This window comes from Oculina patagonica, chromosome 11 (genome assembly GCF_052425735.1).
Source record: "Oculina patagonica isolate OP01 chromosome 11, crgOcupat, whole genome shotgun sequence".
In the NCBI taxonomy this organism is placed as follows: domain Eukaryota; kingdom Metazoa; phylum Cnidaria; class Anthozoa; order Scleractinia; family Oculinidae; genus Oculina; species Oculina patagonica.
The window spans coordinates 12979404-13004038 of record NC_135768.1 but is presented as its reverse complement, the minus strand read 5'-3'; the positions used below and the strand labels follow the sequence as shown (position 1 = coordinate 13004038).

The 24635-nt window shown below is 38.9% G+C and overlaps 1 protein-coding gene across 1 annotated transcript; it reads right to left on the bottom strand.

The window, feature by feature from the left end:
- Nucleotides 1–4607: 4607 nt before the first annotated feature.
- Nucleotides 4608–21577, bottom strand: LOC144630355 (activin receptor type-1-like). Its single transcript, XM_078488715.1, has 5 exons — nucleotides 21359–21577; nucleotides 17496–17774; nucleotides 13416–14336; nucleotides 5303–5436; nucleotides 4608–4983 (listed from the first exon to the last, which is right to left on the bottom strand). Exons 1-5 carry the CDS (start codon nucleotides 21423–21425, stop codon nucleotides 4774–4776), a joined length of 1611 nt encoding a protein of 536 aa, XP_078344841.1. The 5' UTR covers nucleotides 21426–21577; the 3' UTR covers nucleotides 4608–4773.
- Between the last annotated feature and the right edge of the window lie 3058 nt (nucleotides 21578–24635).

The following is a 24635-nucleotide window of genomic DNA, read 5'->3' as shown; positions in this document are numbered from 1 at the left end:
ACATCTGTTGTACTTTTATACATCTATGCTGTACACAAGGTGGTTCTAACTCAAATGTTTGTGGATGAAACCCTAGGGTGGGTATTTTTAAATCATGAAGGATATTGTCAAGTACTTTCTGGAATTTTTCTTCAAATGTTTATATCTGGCACTCTTGGAAGTGCCTTCAGTGTATCAAAGGGACCTTGGAAAAGGTGCATGTGTCAATTTCTAATTTCCACGAATGTCCTTCAAGGCAGAAGACTCCCACACCTTTTTTTATATGCAATTACCAGAACTACAAGTGGGTCAGGGACTGCAGAGCATTTTTCCAATGGGGGGGAGCTGACTAGTGATTTGAAGTGGGGGACTTTAGGGACTCTTCTCTTAGTAAGTCTTCCCCCCGGCTCCACAGTCTCTGTGGGTGTCTACACTCTCAGAAGGAGACCATGTGTCCCAAATATATATAAGTAACTGTGCTTCTACCAATTAGAGTGGCAAACAGCTTGTTTTTAAGTACCACTGCTGTAATAGTTCAATAATTATGTGATTATCTCCAGCTACTTGATGCAGCTTCATATGGGCAAGCTCTTGCCCTTCTACAAGTAACTACTACCAACATAAACTGAGGCCTTCCAATAAGGGAAGCAGAATCAAAAATTTCTTCACCTCCTCTAACTATGATGATGGAACAGATGGCAGCGTTTGCCTATCTTTTCCATTCTAAGCATTCTACTGTAAGTTCATTTTTTGCCACATCTTAGCAGTCTCCGTCATGGTTTAGTCATTGCAGATCACTTTCAAACAATACTTATTGTATATTTACTAGCCAATTTTTGTTAATCCAAAGTTGTAAATGCACAACTTTCAGTTTATGGTATGGGTCGCACTTCCTGCCCCACCCAAGCACTACGGCGTCTTTGATGTTTTCGCCAATTTGCAAAGTTTTTGCCAACTGGAAAACCTAGGGTCACACTAGGCAGTGTCTCAATGACAGATTTCTACCGCAAACTAAACAAATTCTGGCATATCTTTTCCAAGTGCGACCCATACCTATGCCATTTTTTGTGTTTTATTGTGTCAGTATCACATTTCATTGGTGTAATCATGTATCTTGTCACTGTTTAAATTTTTTTGTGTCCCATTATTTGGGGCTGCATTATATTGCTTGTCGCCCACTCCTTCGGAAGGTCTCGCTAGTCAGTATTTCACAATGTTCAAGACAAAATTATAACTTTTCTTGAATCAGTCATAACATGCAATACAAAATTATTATTCTTAAACATAAAACAACAGACAAACGCTTTAAAGTGCAATAGCACAAGTCTTAAATAGTCATAATCTTGAGTCACTCTGTGTCTGTAGTTGGTAATGCTACACTACTCTCGTAACTTTTGGTAATGGGATAAGGATTGGAAAAGGAAGGGGATCATAACTGGAAGGATTTTCTGTTACTGCACCACAGGCAGCCCAAGTTCACAATGTGAATTGAAGAGCTCCGGAGAAGAACATCCCCTGGACTTTCTGGCTAAATCGAACGTTATCAAAACAACTCCAAATTGCGCATGCAGGTTTGTTTACGTGTGCTAAACACTGTCCTTTGTTTCATTTGGCTGGTCTTTCGTTCGTTTTTGAAAAATTACACATGCAAAAAGACAAGGTTTTTGCTGGCGCGGCGTCTTTTTGACTTTTCTTTTACAAACAATAAACAGAGGAAACCTTTTGTTCCGCAAAACAATGAAACCAGCTAAAGTTTTGGGATTACAGGCCTAGGCCTAGCCCTAACCCCTAAGCTTAACCCTAATGAAAAAAGCTTAACCCTAATCTGACGCTAGGGTTTCATTTCAAATTTAGGGTTAAAAAGCTAAACCCAAGTTTAAGGGTTAGGGTTAGGGTTAGCGTTTCAAGCGGCTAGCTTTCACTGCAGTCTGCTTGCGGTTAGCTGCTTTTTGTTGTTTCGGGAAAGACTATTGTAATCTGTTACCGTTAGTTGTAATTTGAGGTGAAAGTGAAATAAAGACTGATTGTTGATTGAATACGTTTGCTCGTGTTGTCACATTATACTAGTTTTGCTTTCAGTTAAGTGCCGCCGGCTTGCTCTCACTTCTATCTCCACTCCTTACATCATCACACATCTACAAAATCCCGCGAAAACAAGATAAACTAAGGCACGAATCGATTGATTGATTTATTGATTGATGAATATTTAATGAGGCACAGAAAAAAATTTGGCAAGGGAAGGTCCCCTGCCAAACCTAGAAAGAATTTTTTAAAGTCTAAAACCAGGTCACTTCTCGGCAACTTTGTTGCGGCAGCACCCAAGCGGACCCTGCAAAACTCGCGTTGACGAAGTTCCCGGCAAGAAACCTCTTGTTTTAGGCTTTTTATGCGGCCAGGCTCAAAACTACCTTGGTTTGTGCAACGTTTTTTCCGAAGCGTTAAACAGCGCTGTTGTACAAAACAAAGGCAGAAACATCGCTCAGTTCTTCGAGCGATGCTGTAAACTTACGGGTATTCAGACTTAATGATGTCCTTCAACCACCTGGCAGCCGCACTTGAGCTAAAACTATAAACTTCTTCGTTTTACTTTCAAAGGCGCCATTTCGCTCAATTCAAACTCTTCCGCCTCTAACATGTGACCTTACGTCACAATGCAGTAACCAGTCCTACTCTAAGTACTCAAATCAACAAGACACATGGCAGGCAGCGAGTCGAGGACATGCTTGTAAAATGGTTTCTCGCCTTCCGTAGATGCTTAGAAGACCCTGCAGGGAAAGATGTACACGCGATGCGTTGGAAAACTCAGACTGCTAGCTGACTGGGAGAACATAAGCTTGCAAAATGCCTTTTTTTGCATACATTATTTCTGAAAAACGAAGAAAAGACCAGCCAAATGCAACACAGGACAGTGTTTAGCACACGTAAACAAACCAGCATTCGCAATTTGGAGCTGTTTTGATAATGTTCGATTTAGCCAGAAAGTCCAGGGGACGTTCTTCTCCGTAGCTCTTCAATTATTCAAAAAGTTTACATGAACTTGACCCTTGGCTTCCAGCAGTGTTGTGTTACAAAGATGCAATTTATAAGGGTTTATATGGGAACTCAATGATTTTGGGTAAAAGGTAGAAAATTTAATAATCTGTGAATAAAATCGACTTACCTTGTTGCCTTGTTGTATTCTTTGTTGTTTGGCCGCTTCTCAGGTCATTTTGAAGCGTTTTCAGTGAGTTAGCGTTTGCTGGTGGTGTTCCACTATAAACAAAGTGAAGGCTGGAGACCGCTGAGCAAACCCTCACCATGCAAAAGCTAATAAATCCTAAACAAGTCAAGGCAAAATCCCTGAATTGCCACCAGTTAGACTGCAGGTTTGAGGTCTACCCGTACAATTTGCGCTAGTTTCCAAATTTCCTTTGCACGGGCTCTTGAAGAGCTCAGTTCTACAGTGATTCTGCCCATCTTCACTTCACCATTGTCCACAATCTCAAATGGCTGTACTACGAGATTTGAACACTAAAGGTTAGCAACTGCGTCATAGCGACAAAATGACATTCACCTGACGAGAGGGTCGCTACTTTTGCCCGCTCACAAAATGACAGTCGGGGGAGCCGGGCTCCTCTTTTTCAATGAACTTGAATGTTATGTTTAAATTTAAAGTTATCGCTGAAATAAAGTAGCTTTCGCATGCATTTTCATACTAAAACACATGCAGTGTTTTATTTTCCATTATTCACATGCAAAAATTTGATGTGTTTGTTTTAGAATTGCTGTTTCAAAGTCTGCGATATTCGGATGAAACCTGTAGAATAAAAATAAATCAGTGACAGATAAATTGAAACCCTTTGCAGTTTCAAGTGCAGTTTCAAGTGACATGTCACGCTTGTGGTTTTAGTTCGAATTACACGCACTGGCTCCCCCTGACAGTGTCATTTTGTGAGCGGGCAAAAGTAGCGACCCTCCCGTCAGGTGAATGTCATTTTGTCGCTATGACGCGGTTGCTAACCTTTAGTTTTCGAATCTCGTAGTACAGCCATTGGGATTGTGGACAATGGCAAAGTGAAGATGGGCAGAATTGCTGTAGAACGGAGCTCTTCAAGAGCCTGTGCAAAGGAAATTTGGAAGCTAGCGCGAATCGTACAGGTAGACCTCTAACCTGCGGTCTAACTGGTGGCAATTCAGGGATTTTGCCTTGACTTGTTTAGAATTTAGTAGCTTTCAAGTGGCAAGGGTTTTTCTCAGCGGTCTCCAGCCTTCACTTCCTTTATAGTGAAACACCACCAGCAAGTGCTAACTCGCCGAAAACGCTCCAAAATGACCTGAGAAGCGGCCAAACAACAAAGAATACAACAAGGCAACAAGGTAAGTCGACTATGTTATATATTTCAATGTTCAATGCCTTGTTTTTATGTTTCCCAATGAAGCTATTAAAAAAATAAGACCGGAAATTAAAATTAATCTGTTCGTTTGCACGTCCCACATCCCCGAGTCCTACATCCCTGAGTTCCCGAGTCCTCACGTCCCGAGTCCCCATGTCCCAGCCCACGCGTCCCACGTCCCAGTCCCCATCCCACTTTTAGTCACAGCCCAAGGGTCACGTTTGCGTAAACTTTCTGAATAATTCACATTGTAATAGTGTTGTTATGCAGCCTGGCCTCACAAGGGGAAATTCATGCTCCAAAGTGAGCTAATTCAGACTGCAGTAATCTGCTATGTCACTTGTTTACAAATGACTGCTGATGACCTTCAACTGGTGCAGCACAGACAATAATATAATCTATGCTATTACACTCCACGACATTACACCTTGACAGACTCAAAAGTTTCTGGAATGTGTATGTTGACATCTTGGAAGGCTGACAATTCTTCTGACAAAGATGTGTTGGTAGGAGGTGGTTTTACCATTTCCATCAGCTTTGATAAGGTCTTTTTTACCCTGAGTGACGGAAGACGGGCTGATGCATTTTGCTTCCAACAGTCTTTCATCAACTTACCCATTATCTCAAGAGCCTGCCAAAAAAATGTTAATTCATTAAAATTCAATCCAAAGCTCAATACCTCACTTCTCCTTACTGGTAAGTATATATGTTTCTTCAAAAGTTATTATTGAGAATTAGTGGGCGCATCATGATAATGTCTCCAAGCTGATTATTTTTTTTAATATTTTCTCCTGTTGAAGTAAAAATGGATTTATGGTCAAACACATGAGGAGGGATCTCCATTTTCTGAGGTACTGAACATAAGGTACCCCAGAAATCAGCATTTCACACTTTAAACTGATGAGCACTCAAGCAAATGGCAGCTGTATAGTAGTCAATTGATCACTTACGCTATTTTCTGTCCATTTGTTGGGAACTAGAGGCCTTTTCTCCTGTTCAGTGACAATTTTCTTCATTTCATCATAGCTAGGGTTTGTTGGCACCATGTCATAATATGGTAATTCATACTGCTCTGGCCTAATGCCTTAAAAATAAAACACAGATTGTAAGATGTGAGCTTTTCCTTAATATTTATACAACATGTGTGTCGATCTCAATATCTGAAGCAGTAGCTATCTGAGCTTCTGTCTGTGCAGTGAAGTTTCACTCATTGACAGGACATTCACAACAGTATACAATTTATGTCTGGTCCCGAGGGAAACAGTAAATTTAGTTTTCCCAACTTCATCTCGGGAAACATTGAGGTGCTTTGTTATACATCCAAAGGATAAAGAAATTAAATAAAGGAACAAACCAACAAATAAGCGTTAACAACAACCCTGAGCACAACTTCTTCTTCTATAAAACACTGTAAACGTACGACAAATACGTCGTAACATAGTTTTATGTACAAAAGAAAGCAAAGAACAGACAAACTTTCCAGGCATTTTCAAAATCTGCTTTAAAAGTTTTTTGACTTCGTGTTTTGAATGAAAAGTAGAATGTGCAGGTTTTTAATAGCCTCAAACTGTTCCACTGTGTTTCAAAAGCTTTCAAAGAACTAACGACAAATTTCCTGGAATGGTCAAGAAGTGAGCTACAAAAACATTCACCCATAATCACTCCACCGGCCTCCACTCAGCTAAATGTATCCCACGACGGAAATAATTTATTTGATGAAAATGTTTCCCTCAAGGGATACATTTTATTTTGTGCAAGGTCAATAAAAATCGTATTAAGAGCAAGGGAAACTGCAGGTGTACAACAATAAGCACTTAATGACTCATCCCAAGGGAAACCGTAAATTCTGCTTTCTGAAATCTCAACGTTTCCCAAGGCAGAGCTGAAGAAAACATTGAGATTTGAGGGGAACAAAATAAACTGGTTTCCTCAAGGGACCAGTGATTTCTTATATAGCACAACAAAGACTACTAATAAGAACAGCAGTGAGGGTTGTCCAATATGCACGACGTGAAACAAGTCGTATTAAAATGGCATGCATCTGTTCATCCATACGATTCATACAACTCATAAGGCTAACAGTTGGTGAAGTGCATGTCATTAGTGAATCAATGATGTGTATCAGTGAGTCGTCGAAAAACTTCAAAGAAGCTTTTGCCAATTTTTACTGTTGCAGCGACCACTACTTTACACAGAATTTACATCTACACAATATAAACGGAAAGAGTGCTGGATGTAAGTCAGTTAAAAGCAGTTTTTCGTGTGTCAGAGAAGTAGTTTTACAACAAATTTCCAGTACACACTTGCACACGGCACACAAGGCCATGCGCACGGTGTTGGTGTACAAGTCACAATTTCTAACAATGTCTGACTTAACCCGTGTATTTTTTGTAAATTAGAATAAATGTGACAGTAAATAATTATACAGATGTATTCTTCATTATCTAATCAAGTTGCAATACTGTTTGTTTAAATTCTCGTTTGCTCCCAAGGTTAAAACGTAAAAACAAGAAAAAGTTAGTCCACTCACCAAAATTCTTTACATGCCGCCTAATGTTTTCGTTCACAAACCACACGTTTGTAGCGTTTATGTAACGTTTGTGCAACGTTATGGTTTGGATCGTTTTTGTCGTTCGAATCGTTTGTTTCTATGGGTTGAATCGTTCGTTTATGTGGGTTGAATCGTTTGTTTAATTATATGGTTTGAATTGTTTGGTCTGTTTAATTTAATTATAGTTTGAATTGTTTCTTTCTTTTGGTTCAGTAAATGTTGTTTTTAAATGTTGATTTATAACAATTATTGTTTAACTGATTGTTTGAGGCAAATTAAAAGGATGGCTTTTGCTAAAAATACATGAGTTCCACACAAATAACTAAGTCTTATGTTCTAGTGCGCAAAGAATCAATATTTATTGTTTCCAATTTATTCCAATTTATTTATTATTGTTTCCAAAAGCAAATTTGACATTTATTTGAATAACTTTTTTGGATCCAAAAACATTTTGTCTTCTATTTTGTCTCTGTTAATTCTTAGTTATGGCGGCCTTTTACGGACAAAATAACGAATGACCATACATCAATGTTATGTTGCATACATCGATGTTGTGTGAACTAAAAGATGTTTGATACAACTAAAAGATGTTCGATACAACTAAAAGATGTTTGATACAACTTATTGAAACCAAAGTTCATAAACCATTGAAACCAAAGTAGAAAACGATTGAAACCAAATATAAAAACCATTAAAACCATTGGCAAAAACATTAAAATGACAAAAATGTGGAAATGAAACGATGGAAACGAATGACACAAACCACTGAAACACTGAACACAAACGCTGGATTGAAATTTGATCACCCAACCAAAAGTTTACGTAAATTGTTTCAATGTAACACTAGAAAAATTAATCAGGTCTTTCTCGGAACCTGCAGACATTTGATAAGAAGTACGCCTTTGACTGGATTCTACAACTTATGTGCACCTCGGTTTTCGAGATTTTTGTGTCTAATTTTTAGTGGAAGCAGAAATAATTGCGAAAATGTCTTCTGTATTCACTCCTGTTTTCACTGTAATTTTCGAGTACGATGTTTCGATTTTGTTATAAATTAAAAATATGTGGATTTTCAGCCACTTTCTTATCATCAGGTAAATGTACATTAAATTTACTTCACTTTTATGTTGTCAGATCATGATACCATTACCGTATTTACCCGTGTATAAGTCGATCCCGTGTATAAGTCGACCCCCTATTTTTGAGGCCAGTAACTAAGTTTTTTTTTTCATTTCTGGGTAAGAATTTTCATGGAAAATTAACCTTGTGTTTCTTAGAATTTCCTTTCAGGTAGAGATACTTTAGAGCTTTAATACTCGAGCGTTTTAACAACACGTGTTAATGCAGGCATTTTGTCCATAATTTTTGAAACAGGCTTATAACATCAAACACACTAATTTCAAACGAACCTTTCTAATTGTGAAGAGATAGCAGCGGCTTTAGAAGACAAGAAAAACACCAAGGAACATCAGAAATCTTTCGAATCAACTCGATAAACAAAGTGATGGCTTGGGGAACTTGTTAACCAAGCTACAAAATCGGTGAGGTACTGGTAACTGATAATTACATGTGCTTGCATCATGCCAGGTTACTAAGTAGCGAAGTTCGAAGTGAAAAAGATCATGCATGAAAATGTTTTTGTCGAGTGGATTTACCAGTTTTATTGGTGAAAAATGACAGCTCTAATTTTTTCAAATCTTATGCCAGTGAGTCTCTACAACATTCAGGTTTATATTAAAGGTCAAATGAACAGAAATTTCAAAATGCCATTTTAACCAACCAAACGCTTAAACTATCCATTATTGAGTAAAATTAAGTAAAATTTTTGCTTTCCGAGCCTTAAAGCGTGGATTACAGCAAAAAATATGAAGATTTCCGAAGGCTTCACGAAATCGTTTTTGAATGACTGCGCACTGAAATGGAAGGAATGGAACGAGTTTTGACGTCATAATTGGTCTTTTTGAAGACGACCGCAGACCGCACCGATGTGTACCAAGATTCAAAACGCACATGCATAGTTACAGTGCGGCTACTGTAACCGGGGTCACCCAGACAAAGTTAACCAATCACAAAGCAGAACGGAAACAATAAATTTCAGCATTTTTTCCTTCAGCCAATGAAATGTCGAGTACAGAACAAAGAAATTTCAACTTCTTCGTTCGCCACGAAAACACATCAATGCTAAATTTTGGCTGTATGGCGCTGGATTTTCAAATAACTTTGATTGCATCCCTTTTGAGCTTGAGTAGTTGCGACAGCACAAGTTGGAAAGTAAATATCAGCGACATTAATGAAAGAGGAGTTCGAAACTGTGACAAAACAGGGAAAGCAACGGCCGTGCCACATGTCTCCAGACGTAAAAGTGCGTGGCGGGGTTCGCTCGTGACAATTTCTCAAACAAATTCCTCTACGGCATCAACCAGAGTTTTGGTGGTACCATCAGTTGGAAAATAAATGCACGTAAGGCCAGCAAAGGAAGACATTCTAAAGTGCATAACGTACCAGAGAAAGCGACGATGACAACATTTTTTTTCACTTGACACAATAAAATGTCAGTTGAGTAAAAAACAGTAAAATTTCATTTTGTTCACTCGTGAAGCTATTTACTTTATATGTTGAATGAAGCGTTAGCTAGCGTTGACGTTTCGATTTAAAATTTGAGTAGTTTCACATGCTGTACAGATGAATGTCATTTGTCATGCAAGTTTGCAAGAATCGATTTCAATCTCTGTGAAAGCAGTGAACGCGATGGTTGTTTGTTTGGACAAACTGTGTGGCGGAATTGATTCTCGGAAAAAGTAAAACTTTATAGCCGGCTGTTTCAGTGTTTTCTCGCAATTGTAACAATGCAGAAAACAGAACACATTCCAAACAGGAAAATCGGTAATGTTTTCATTACTAACTAGCAAGTGAAACTGTTCTTTAAACTTCATCCATCTTTTGACGTGCTAAGGAGCAAGACGGATCGAAATCCGCCAATCACAGCCCACTAGCATGACCTTCTGAACTTGTGGGTTATTTGCATGTAACCAACAACGGTGGTGGGGACTTTTCTCGGAAAAATCGAAGCTTCTCTGCCGTACAAATGAGCGACCAATTTTAAACTGTTTTAAAGCAAAGTTGAGGTGCCCGAGAGAGCCAACCGGCGGGTAAGTTTGAAAATTTCAAAGACGCTATACACTCCTCATCATCCAAGACCAACAACTCAACAAGCTTGTGAAGGAATTTGTTTCGAAAAGAAATAAATTCAGATAGAAATAAATAAATGAACAAAGTATGTTAGTGTTGAAAACATCACCGATGTTCCTGTTCGGAATTTATCCTGTGCATGTCTTGCATTGTTTATACAATTGCAAGAAAAACTAAAACAGCCAGCAATTAAGTTTTATTTTTCCCAAGAATAAAATTCTAACAAACGTCCGTCGCGTTCACTGCTTTCACAAATCGATTCTTGCAAACTTGCATGACGAATGACATTCATTTGTACAGCATGTGAAACCACTCAAATTTTAATTTATCGAAACGTCAACGCTAGCTAACGCTCCATTCAACATATAAAGTAAATAGCTTCACAAGTGAACAAAATGAAATTTTACTGTTTTTTACTCAACTGACATTTTATTGTGTCAAGTGAAAAAAAATGTTGTCATCGTCGCTTTCTCTGGTACGTTATGCACTTTAGAATGTCTTCCTTTGCTGGCCTTACGTGCATTTATTTTCCAAATGGTACCACCAAAACTCCGGTTGATGCCATAAAGGAATTTGTTTGAAATTGTCACGAGCGAACTCCGCCACGCACTTTTACGTCTGGAGACATGTGGCACGGCCGTTGCCTTCCCTGTTTTGACACAGTTTCAAACTCCTCTTTCATTAATGTCGCTGATATTTACTTTCCAACTTGTGCTGTCACAACTACTCAAGCTCCAGCGCCATACAGCCAAAATTTAGCATTGATGTGTTTTCGTGGCGAACGAAGAAGTTGAAATTTCTTTGTTCTGTACTCGACATTTCATTGGCTGAAGGAAAAAATGCTGAAATTTATTGTTTCCGTTCTGCTTTGTGATTGGTTAACTTTGTCTGGGTGACCCCGGTTACAGTAGCCGCACTGTAACGCACATGCAGATAATTCTGCTCATTAATGTTAAATGCTAACGATAAAAAAACAATAGAGATTCCTGATTTGTTTTCATACCAGCGTGCATTCTACCTATGTCTCACATGATATGCAAAACGACAGCAAACGAAACTTCAAGCTATTTTTGAGCTTTAGCTATTTTATTTAAAAAAATGCGCCTTTCTGAACAACAACCAACAATCAATCAACCGAAGAACGGCCGAATAGAACAAAATAACTGCTTGAAATGTCACCAAACACATTTATTTTTGCGGTCTGCGGAATCGGTCTGCGGTCGTCTTCAAAAACACCAATTATGACGTCACAAGTTCTTATTTCCGTGAATTTTCTGACAATTTTTCCGAGCACCCTACGATTATGAAGGCCTAAAAAAAGCATTTTTCAACTTGCAATTTCTCTGCGATGCAATGTCCGATTACTTTGAAACTTTGGGATATGGTTATTTGGCTCTTAATAAACACATGGGCAAAAAATAACAAAAATCGAAATTTCTGTTCATTTGACCTTTAAGCAATAAATCGTAATGAATTTTAACTTGAACTGCCAATTTAATGACACAGATTGATAGCAAAGCGAAAGGACATCGTAACCTGTACTGTTGTTTATTAGATGTTTGTTAACATATTAAAACAATTGTTATAACATAGCGCGCGCGCAAGCCCTATCTAATTCCTGTTGAGCGATTATGGTATAAATCTTTATCTATGCACGGCCGTGCGTATATAAGATGACGCGTGCATTTTAGCTAAGTCGAGTTTTATAGCTGCGAGTTCCCTTTGTCTACTCCGAGTTGGCTTTAACCTCTCATATCCAGTAAGGGCGAATGGAAAATTGTTATATTTTAAAATTCTTGGACATTTCCTTTCGACTTAAACGAAGTGATAGTCAAGGAGGCGGGAAAATCTGTGCCGCGGTGTTCACTTCTTGAGTTGAATGAACCCGCGAGGAGAGCGAACAAGAGAGATTTCTGTCAAAGATTTCCTCAAACAATCTCCTCCAAAGTCGTCTATACGCCCTGGAAAATTGTGAAAACAGTAAATTTCCGAAGATCCGAAGCAGTATATTTTCTGGAGGTTATACGCCTTGTACAAGTCGAACAAAGCAAGCGTTTACATTGTACTTGTTTACGGCTCCACGACTGTCATGAAGACTACTATATTATGCTGAAACTGAAGCGAAATTAAGCTCAAAGTGTTTCTAACAAGTTTTGACTTGACGTAGAAGGACAAGACCAAGATTCAAAGGTACAAACTTTAATGTTTACGAAAGTGTCGAGCCTAATTTTATGTCGTACACTCTGAGTCTCTGACTGAACAAAATTTAGTTGTCAGTTTTCCGGTCATCCCGTACTAAATTATTTGCTGCTTTTCATCTTCATTCAGTCGCTCTTTTTGTACATTTACAAGTATCTTCAATTAAACATTTCGCATCAATCCTTTTGTTTTGCGTAGTTGAGTTAACTATAACATTTTTGTGGTTTAAGGGAAGGCCGATTGCTGTATTTCTTGTGTTTCAAACCTCGACAAATTTGCTATTTTTAACCAAGTTTGTAGTCGTTATGTTATAAAAGAATTGGTTCATGCTTTTAGCTGTGCGTATATCGAGTTATGGATGCACTTGGGAAGTTTGGAGAGCACTCAAGAAGCTAGAGTTGCTCTCGGCTTTCACCTCGAGCAACTCTTACGCTTCCTTCGTGCTCTCCAAACTTCCCGCGTGCATCCATAACTCGATATACGCACGCTAAGCATGAACCAATTCTTAATTATGCTAATTGTGCAGAATTTCTTTAACTGGTGCTTGGGTCAAAAAATTTGACCCATGTATAAGTCGAGGGCGATTTTTTGGGTCAATTTTTAGGTAAAAAAAGGTCAACTTATACACGGGTAAATACGGTATATTATTGCTTGTCTTCTTAAGCCTTTACTATCTCTCCATAATTAGAAAGGTTTGTTTGAAATTAGTGTGTTTGATTTTATAAGGCTTTTTTAAAAATTATGGACAAAATGCCTGTGTGTTGCTAAAACGCTTGAGCAAGCACGCGTATGATAATATACATCACATTGAAACTTCCTGTGTTTTTTCATTAATAAGTATCTCTACCTGAAAGGAAATTCTAAGAAACACAAGGTTCATTTTCCAAGAAAACTCTTTCCCAGAAATGGAAAACTTAGTTTCAGCCCTCAAAAATTGGGGGTCGACTAATACACAGGTAAATACGGTAAATGTCCGTGAATTTTGCATTCTAGCTCGTTATTTAGCGTTACATATTTTGTTATGCCGTTGTACACCAACACCGTGCGCATGGCCACAACTCTTAGGCTGGCATGCCTCTCATTATATAACAATATTCTCGACAAGGAAACATAATTACATGTACCTTCTGTAAAGGTTCTCCTTGTTATTTCCCACAAAACAAGACCAAATGAATACACATCAGCTCGTTTGTAGGATTCAAAGGATTTGTACACCAATCCATCTAGTACTTCAGGAGCCATGTAACGTGCTGTTCCCTTGCGCTTGTCCTCTGTGATGATCTTGTCTTGAGATCTATCATGGACGACAGCCAATCCCAAGCCTCCAATTGCACAAGTGAGATTTGATTTCACCATGATGTTCTTGGATTTAATGTCACAGTGCGCAATGGAGTACTTCTCCTTTCGTCCATAGATTTCACCATGCAAATGGTTCAATCCGCGAGCAGCAGAGAGAGCTAAAGAGCACATCTCTTGTATACTGAGAGGTCTATGTTTAAGGAAGTCATATAGTGACCCATTCTCATGGAACTCCATTACAATACACCTGTATGTCACCTTATTCCAAGAGAAGGCAGTGTGACAGTGTTGAACTCTAAGAATGTTTTCATGGTTTCCTACTTTGTTGTTGACATCGACTTCATTCTTGAAAGACTTCTCCTCACTTGGGATAAACAATTTAGCCACAACATCGTCACCATGCCAAAGACCTCTCCACAACTTCCCATATTTTCCTTCACCAATCACTTGAATTAAGTCTAAGTCCTGCGCTGCTGTGCGCTGAGCAAATTTTGACAATCCTGATGCACTGCATTTGCCACACTCTGCTACTGTACAGCAACCATTTTCATGAAGTGTAGTTGAGTGACGAACATACCTTAGATTTGGGTATCTACCATTCTTTAGTTGCCGTTTCTGTAAAAGTTGGTATACAAGGCACACAACCACAATGCCAACTATGAGGGCAGCTATTGGAGCAAAGATACTCAGCAGGATGAAGTTTGTGCTCTCACTTTTGCCATGTTTGCTACTGGGAGAAGGTGATGCTGTTTGGAAGAAAATGTTACATCCATATTTACTGAGACTTCCATTAGCCTTGATGTCAACAAACAAATTATCTTTAAATCACTAATTAAAGTTGTACATATTGATATCTATACATCTCTATTAAAAAATACACAAATGTAGGTACATGTACAGTTGAAGGACCGAGAGCAAGAAGAACACATGGAGTTTTGGCGAAATTGAACATTGTCACAAACAACTCCAAATTTCGCACGCAAATTCGTTTACGTGTGCTCAACACTGCCCTGTATTTAATTTGGCTGGTCTTTCCTTCGTTTTCAAAAAATAACACATGCAAAAAGACAAGGTTTTTGCTGGCGGCATAATAAGGAATTTTCTTTGACAAACAATAAACAAAGGAACCCTTTTGTTCCTTAAAACAATGAAACCAGCAAACATTTTAAGGATCAAACTATAACTCAAACAACTCTAACCCTAAGGTTAGGGTTAACGTTCCAAGTTAGGGTTAAAGCGCTTAACCCTAAGGCAAAAGCGAACCCCAAGGCTCAGGGTTGGGGTTAGCGTTTCAAGTTAGGGTTACAAAATCAAGTTAGGGTTAGCGTTTCAAGTTAGGGTTAAGATCCGAGTCGGCCTTAACCCTAAGATCGCGCTTTTCTTGCCGCAAGCCTTCACTCCAGTTTGCTTGCGGTTAGCTTTCACTGCAGTCTGCTTGCGGTTAGCTGTTTTTTGTTGTTTGGGGCAACACTATTTTGATAAGTTTTCTCGATAAAGCGCCTGCACAACACTCGACTTCTGTGACACACGCGCCGTTGATCCGATTTAAGGAACGCCAAGTAAATGGCATGGCGAGCGTGCTCAGCAAAATCACATTCTGCTGGTTTTCCAATTACATCTTGCTTTTGCTTTCAGTAAAGCGCTGTTTGCTCTCCCATCTCCAATCCTTACATTATTACATCACACAAGACCCTGCGCGCGTAATCAAGACAAGATCCATACGTGCATATTTAATGAGGTAGCGAAAACAAATTTGCGATGGGAGGTAGCGCTCCGGGCACTCACAAATATCTTATAAGTCTAAAACCAGGTCACTTCTCGGCAACTTTGTCGCGGCAGCATCCAAGCGGACACTGCAAAACTCGCGTTGACAAAGTTCCCGGCAAGAAACTCTCGTTTTAGGCTTTTATTCTGCCAGGCTCAAAGCTACCTTGGTTTGTGCCACCTTGTTCTGGAGCGCTAAACAGCGCTGTTGTACAAAACAAAGGCAGGAACATCCCTCAGTTCTTCGAGCGATGCTTTTAACTTACGGGTATTCAGACTTAATGATGTCCTTCAACCACCTGGCAGCCGCACTTACGCTAAAACTAACCGAAGGCTTTGATTTTCAGGAACAAACGGCCATTTTTTTTCTCTTTCCTCTCACGTGACACCTATCAGGAGAATGGTAAAGTACGGCGTTCCTCAAGGATCAGTATTGGGTCCGACTCTGTTTTCACTATTCTGCAATGACCTCCAGGATGTAGCTGAAGGTGAAGGGGACTTACATATGTACGCGGATGACACTACCATTTATGCATCCGCACAGACTCATGAAAAGGTTGCAGAGAAGCTAAACGCCACTCTAGAGAGATTATACAAGTGGTGCTGCAAAAACCAGGTAACTCCACATCCAGGGAAGACCGAGTATATGATGCTATCCCGAGGCCGGCGTTTCATTGGACCTCTAGGGCAGGTATCACTTGGAGGTAATCCGATAAAACTGGTGACTTCTTCCAGATGTTTGGGCGTTCACCTGGATAATGAACTCAAATGGGACACTCATATAAACGCTCTCATTAAGTCATACACCCAGAAGCTAAACTTGCTACGATCTATGCATTTCCTACCTGTTAAACCAAAAACTGATTTCTACTTTAAAGTCATCTTACCATCTGTTACATACGGCATAACTGTATGGGGTTCTTGCGGCAGTACTCTCTTTAAAGAACTTGAGAAGATTCATGTCCGTGCCGCAAAAATAATTCATAAATTAGACTGGTATTCACCCTCTGTGGATGTCCTTCAAAGAGTAAAATGGCGAACGCTAGAAACTAACTATAACACTAAAATTCTAACTCTAGTATACACAGTATTTGAAGGAACTGCTCCATTGGGTATCCAATTTCTTTTTCGGAAGCAGCATAGTATATATGACCTGAGACGTCAGAACTGCTTAGTCTTGCCCAAGCCAAAAACTAACCTTAAACTGAGATCAGTTTCATACATTGGCGCAAAAAGGTGGAACAATTTGCCTAATACCTGGAGAGCTAAAGAAAGCTTAGCTTCCTTCAATAGGGAACTAAAGGCCATCAAAAATCTTGATATTGTAAATAGAAAATTGTAAATAGGCTAGTGCATGTAAATATTGTAAATATCTTGTATATTGTAAATAAGTTTAGTTAGTATTCGTATTTGTCTTATTGTTATTTTTGTTATGATTATTTCTTAGGTAACTTAAACACGACCACATCAGCTATGCTGTAAATTTATCGTGTCTAAATAAAAGATATTATTATTATTATTATTATCAGGTGACATCGCGTCACAATGTGATATCCAGTCCTTTTCTTAAAGCGAATCCTCAACATGGCGGCTAGAAACTAAAAGCATGGCTCTGACACGTTTTTCAACCTCCCCGTGTCGAAAAACTCATACTGCTGGCTGACTGTGGAGAACGTAAGCTTTGCAAAACGCCTTTGTTCTTTGCATACGTAATTTCTGAACAACGAAGCTAGATCCAGCGAATTTGAATACAGATCAATGTTTAGCACACGGAAACGACAATTGTTTGTGACAATTTTCAATTTGGCCAAAACTCGATGTGTTCTTCTTGCTCTCGGTCCTTCAGTTAGTCCCAGACCTTAATCATTGAAAATAAAATTAAAACAAATCTAATTACTCATCTAAGTGATGCAAGGATTTTATTAAAAAGAAAAGCTTGAGAACTGCCCTCTTATTGTAGTTTCCTTGATTAAATTAATTTAACAGTAATTTTTCATGAGCTACAGTATTTCCTAATGGCCTTATGCGCCTACCGGCGCAAAGAGACTTGATGATGACAGTATTTCCTTTCCTTTGTAACTTGTGGTTAATTGAATTAAAAAACGGATGTTCCCAGACCACAGTCTTCACTACCCTCTTACCTGGCTCTGTTGTTGGGAATGGAGGCGTAACATTCCAATTACACATATTTTCACCACGACAGCAATAGACTGGATGATGAGCATTCTCGCAGGTTATTCTGTAGTGTATTGCATCTTCAATGCACCCTTTTTTCACGATATAACCACTTTTCTCATCATCTGGTTTAAGCAATGTAAAGCAACCTGATCCCGCCTTACATCTGCCCCAGTCACAATCAGTACAAGAACATTCCATGTCCTCTTGGGGTGGGGGAAGTGTCTTTGTCACATTGGTTTGACCTGTAAATAAGCCCAGAAAAAAATGCAAATATTCAAGACTTTTCCAACAGTAACCCTATTATTAACCACATAACGTACTTTCTCAATTAAACGCCCCAGGCATTTATTTCAAACTTAGTCATGGGCACCTGCCATTCATTTGACACATTTATTTAACCCCGGTTTTCATTAAGCAAAGGCTTTGATTCATTATTTTTGACAAAAAGTATCTGGCTAATATGCCTTTGGCTTATTACCTTGAATAAATACCTGACAGGCCTTTTTTTAACTCTACCTTGGAGATCTGGTGTTTATTGGTACCAGACGTTTAATCAAGAAAATATGGTATGTTGCGACCAATCAGAATCACTTCACAACTTAAGATGATTTCCGCCCAACATTCGAGCAATACAGGTAAAAATAAAGTTACCAAAAAGACCTCTTAGCATGGCAACTGTTTAAGTACAGCTTACAAAAACCTGCCAAAAATTTAGCACTCAAGCTGACCCCGCGAGAGAAAAATGGATTTGAAAATGTCTATATTTCAGTTAAAACGGACGTTTCACGCCAGTTCAAAACAAAATGGCGCGCGTTTTAAACATTTTTACGAGGTTTGACTTTAATTTTCTCGAGAATGCTTTAGAATTTAATTACGGGGTCATGAATTTCGATAATATCTTTTAAATCGTATAGAAAACATTGCCGTGCTATAAGTAAATTTTTGGTACTTAATTTTTGCACTCATTGCTCGAACTTTCAGCGGAAACCGTCTTAAATAGAAGCATATCTCTATAATTCCAGTGGCAAACAAAAGAGAGAGAAATGTTTGCAATTCAAGCTGAAAAAATTAACACTGACTGATGAGATCACTACTAACAGGGATTTGTGCAATGCATCTCATAGTCTCGTTGATTACTGTTATGTTGCATTAGTGGGAAAATAAAAGGGGGTCATAAAACAGTTGACTCTCAGCTACATGCTGATATAAAATGTTGAATACAGGGGCTAGGTCACAGCATTTTAGGTAATTTCTATTTATTTTCATTAAGTAAGAGTTCTAAACTTCAAGTTGACAGAGCAAAAAAATATTATTGTCAAAATCACGGCCACATAACAAACAAGGATGGTTTTCGAGCATTGTAAATGACACTTTCATACAAAATGAGATAAACTTGAAAAAATTCGGGTTGACGTTTTTCAAGTTTACCTGAATGCAATCCGTTTTAATCTTCCCAAATTTTGCCCACCCATGCACATAATTACACAAAATTATGCAAATAATTATCAAATTGACATATCAAAATTACTACCTGGTTTTCAGGTAGTGACGCCACTGGGCGGCATCAGAGGCCAAATTTTTTTCAGATATCCCTTCTCGGAAGCAGGCAACCAGAGAGGGATGTCTGAAATTCAGGCTATAACATTACTATGGCACTCAAACACTGCATCTCAGCTTTTGAGTCGAGGCCAGAGGGGAGAAGGACAGCTAAAAACAACATGGCAGAGAATGGTTGGGGATCAAAGACAAACAGCTGGGTGGCAGTCATGGGTGTCTGTCAGCACACTTGTGAGCAGATTGAAGTGGTTGGAAGGAGAATGTCAAAGCCTTATTTACCTCAAGGAACCGATCATTATTTACAAGGAGTGGAGGGTTCGACAAAAACAACTTTTTTCTTATACCCTTTTTTGAACCTTGTATTTATATGTGCCTTACGGCATAAAGAGATATGGGTATATAGGTAGGTAACTATGGCACTCCAGTACCAAAAAAAGCAGAAATGACAAAACCCTTAGCTGCCTTTGAAGTAGTAGCTGTTTTAATTAATATACAGACATGTCCACCAGTCTAACAGCCCAAGGCTAATAAAATCTAAATATAATAATAAGCAACAGAATTTGCATAAAAGATGCTGTAAAAAAAAATTGAAAACTTCAGTTATATTGGGGCAGCTTGATGTTTTCAATATTATGTATAAACTCTTCCCTGGATTTCTGACTGTGTGGTCTATTATTCTTAAAAACAAGGCTCAAATCTGCTTTTGCAGTAATAACTAGTCGTAACAACCCAAACAGAAAAGAAAACAGTACCAAAAAAATGTAGCTATTAACAAACCAAATAGGAAATTTTCAGCCCTAAAGAATACCTCAACCATAGGAAAACAAAATGATCTGTAGTAAAAGGCTAATGAAATTTTTCCTACGGCTTCCGAAATAGCAAGACTTTTTATAAATAGGATGGATTTTTCCTGACAGTGAATGGCGAGTATAATTATTATGTAAATACAACAGTTTGATATCAGAGGCGATTAAATATTGGTAAAGCCATTATATATGTTAGTGGATCTGATCTACATGTAAAAATTAACACCAGAAAGTTCTGAACTCACCAAAACAGCACAAAAATGTTCACATTGATTTTGGAGTCTTTTAAGGAGCTACAGATTCGAAACCTGCTACCTTTGTTGTTTTTATTCCATGTATTATTCAAAGACAGTCACCTTTGACTGGCTTAGCGGGGGCAAAATCAAACACAACAGATGAACATTTTTTATTTGCTTAAGAAAGACCAAACATACGCACCAGAGACACATTAGTTAACCAAAGCAAAGAAAATATGCATCTGCGAGAGAAGGCCTAGCTCACGAAAAGGAATATGTAATTAGCTAGGGTCAGAATAAATAAAAACACAAGTTAAATAGAAAACATAAGTGTTCATTCTCTCGTAATTTGTATGATGATATTTTTAAAGCCATGAGGTTGCTAAATTAGCGTTTTGATCAGTGTAGCTGTTGCAGCTGTTGTGCAGTGTACAGTTATTCAATATTAATAAAAAGTGCCAATGAAAAGGTTTACTGCCGCTCAATACCAAGATCTATCCGCTCAACAACAAGTTTGGAAACGCGACTGACCAGAAAAGGCATCAACAAACTACACACAACAAATAACAATTATATTTCAGCAATTAATGATAGGAACGCAATTTCTCATAGAAAACAAATGCACATAGGGCTTACGTAAAAACCAAGAAGACATAGTAAAGCTGAATGTATTTTTAGACAATTGGAATAAAGATAGGAAGTGTGGGCTCGAGCAGACACACCGAATCAAAATGTACAAACCTTATTAAATTTACAAAATTTCCTTCACATATCCACCTCTTGCCCAGAACAGGAAATAACGTAAATATGAGCTACAACGAGTAAATATGATAAAACTAACACTATACATAGCTAAACTGAGGGCGATTGCACTAAAAGTGAGGGCAATTTATCGAACAACATCTCAAATTCAGCATGTCTGAATTCCCGTCTGCTAGACAAAGCTGAAAACATTCGCGACGTAATCACTTTTTGCGCTCGCTGTAAAACTTATTTCACCATTTTTCTACGCACTCTGTTCCGCGGAGATTTGTAATTATATTGTTTTGGATCGACAAATCTCATTTTAGACGAAATGATATTGGTAGCTGAATATCGCGGAGAAGAACTCGCAGAGGAATGCGTAAGCTTACTTGTCTTGCGGCAAATACGCAATCAAACAATTCAACTCGGGAAACACTGCAATACGATTGCACTGAATGTCAATAATGCATAACCGTTCCTTACCTAAAGAGCATTTGGCCACCTGAAAAAGCACGGAGACGACCAGAAAGGCTGTTCGAGAAGTAAACATCTTATGCTTTGGTTTTGCCTTCCAACCCCGCTCCTCGATGTGACATATGTTTATGAAGTTTGGCACCAGCCTCGACTTCACGTTACGAAGAGCTATTGATTACTGATAACTCAAGTACAATGATTTCCGACAAATTCAGCGAAATTGTCCGGAGATTTCCGCTCGAAGGAATAGTCTCGTTTCTTGTACACCGTCTGAAAGGAAAGTAACAATTAATTAATTTATTACATGATGAGACAGCTAAAATGAACCAATAAGAACAGGTGTGTTGCGAGAGTAATATTTTCCTTGTATTGGAACGAGATTACGCGCTTCCAAAACCTCACGCAACATTTTTCAGTCCTGAAAAGTTAGAAAGTATGGCGGTTGGAAACAAAAGATATGTACATGTTGTCTTCCAGCTTACAAACTCAGTATTTTTAAATACTGATTTTATTCAAAATCTGCATGGAGGATGCTGATCAAGACTGGTGGTGATTTCCACGAGAGGACGGATATCAATTTCCCCCCCCCCGGGGGGGGGGAATTCCCTATAATGGCCTATATGGGGAGGCTCCGCCCAAAAGGGGTACCTTTTTCAGGCTCCAGGTATATAAAAGGGTAGGGATTTCACAAGTTTAGGTAAATAAAAGGGTAGAAAATTCTGTCATTAGGAAATTTAAAAAGGCCTTTAAATTAAATAGACACAATCTTATGGCTTTATCATCTTATTGGCCCCATTTATGTCAAGAACACGTCCTGTTTTAAGCATATGTCATGTCATGTAGGTATATGAAAGGGGTACCTTTTTTCAATAAAAGGTATACGAAAGGGGTGCCTTTTCTGTCAAAATGGTATATAAGGGAAGGGGTTGGACCTCGGGGCGGAGCCTCCCCGTATAAAACTTTTTTTGAGTGCCCCCCCCCCTCCCCCGGGTCAATTTGTACTAGGGGCTCCTGCCGAGAGTGTATTAAAACGGAAAAAAAAAATCGTGTGTCATCCTGAGGTCTGAAGTCTGCAGGCGAAGTGCAGCGTGTTCACAAAAAGTGTCTGAAAAACTGGTACCTGAGCACCAGCACAAAATAAGACCACTTGAACCCCGTAACCAGGATTTTGCATGGGGGTGCATATGAGCGACTCGCGTGAAATCTTGAGCGCCGCAGGCGCGATAACCTGGAGGTCTGGGGGTTCCCTCCTCCAGGAAATTTTGAAAAAATAGGTTATCTGATACAGCATTTCATGCGTTTTTAGGACAGTTTGTTAGGAAAAAGGCAGGTAAAAGTGAAGGTAACAACGACAATAATTCTGGTTCATTTTTTAAATTCAAATCATATTTTTGGAAACAGGGAAACCTTGAAAACGTAATTTACCATTTGCTTAGCTAACAATGACAGCAGTACATAGAAGGAAGACAGGAAAAAGATAGGTTTATTTATTTCAGTGTCAAATGGTAATTACATATATCAGCCAGAGTCAGTTTGTTAAACTATCCCCCCCCCCCCCCCCCCCCCCAGCAGCTTAACATTGATACGTGCATTAGCACTCTAGTAAGCTCCAACCTTCTTGGGTGTTTCAGAGCCCAACAAGTACCCAGTCTCCTCGCTTTTTTGTAGTGCCTGGGAATATTAATGGTACTTTGAATGGTTCGACTTTGAAGGACATTAGGTATGATGTTTCGTTGAAATTAACCTAGATTCACACAATTAGGTCCAAAATATACCACACAAATTTACAAATGGTGGACCTTTAACCCAAAGGACCATATTGAATGTAAATAGTGGAAGTACAGAAAAACCATTTCCCTTTATTTATTTATTTTCATACTTTTTTCACAATGAGCGGACTTCCAAAGCTTGTGGGGGGGGGGTGCGGACGCACCCATCGCACCCCCCTCCCTACGGGCCTGCACTCAAATGATTTACAGGAGTCATTTACACTACAGCTGATTTTTGCATTGAAAAGAAATAAATAAATATTAAAGCATATATCGAATACCGTATTTACTCAAATAAGCAATGCAGCGCTTGTTAAATTTTTCGCGCCTCAAGTGCAGCGCTTATTCGAGGGCGGCACTTATTGAGGGCAGCGCTTATTTAAAATTTGGACGCCACAAAGAATCTTATCTTTTACAGTTATTGGAAATAGGGTCTTTTGATTGTCAGTATTTGTCTCTTGCTGAGAAGGAAGTGGCGCTAGCTGTCCTGGCAAAGTTTGCGACCTGCACAACATTAATTATTTTTTTTACAGAACTACATATTGTAAGAGTGTTGAATAATAAAACTAATGGGAGAGCGATAAGACAATCACTCATAACTGCAAAGCATCGCTTTTGATGCAAAGAAAATGGTCAAGCTTGTTTTAGAGTTGCTTTGTAGTGCCATTTTAAGTTAATCGAAATTCTTCAAATAAGCGCTGCATCGGGACTGCAGCGCTTATTTGAAGGGGGTGCTTATTAACTTTTTTATTTATTTACCGTATTACAATTTAATGGTAATTAAATCTAAGTCTTAAATAGTATACACAAACAAGCAAAGCCATAAGGATAATCTGTAAAAGAGTGGAACACTCCATGTGAGACAGATCACCATGTAGCTTAATCAGATCACCATGTAGCTTTTTTGTCCCAAATGCGGTGCTTATTCGAGGGTGGCGGTTATTAGTGGGCGGTGCTTATTGGTGGGTTTTCCGCGGAAAAAAAAAAACCAAAAGGGTAAAAAAGTATACTCACTCAAGTAAATACCGTATGCTTGACAAGTAAATTAGTGGAAAAGAAAGGGCTCTTCTCGCAGGGTGGGTGTGGTTCAACTTTGGTTGTTTACATGCTCATGTTCTGCTTTTAAGGCCCCAATTGTGCCTGATTCAGGTTCAGTAGAGGCCATACAATGTTGTAAGGGCTGAGGCTTCTGCTTCATTTCTTTTGAATACGTGTGTGGCATGTGGTGGATGACTACTGAGGCAAACTCTTCATACGCCACCAGGTTCTTGCATATGATACAGAACACACGAGTAAGCCATGCTAGATTGCATACTGGCCTGCTCCTTTTGGCTTGGCTGAACTCAAATGATCTCCTAGTCCCCCCCCCCCCCCCCCCCCCCCTTTAACTTGATCCTTCTGTGGTTTGGCATCATCTATTTTACTTGAGTGTGACACGGTTTCTAACAGCAAAACCGTGAGTCCAATGGATGTACTTATTTTGATGGCTTTTTGACTGGTGCCTTGCTTGCAATTCC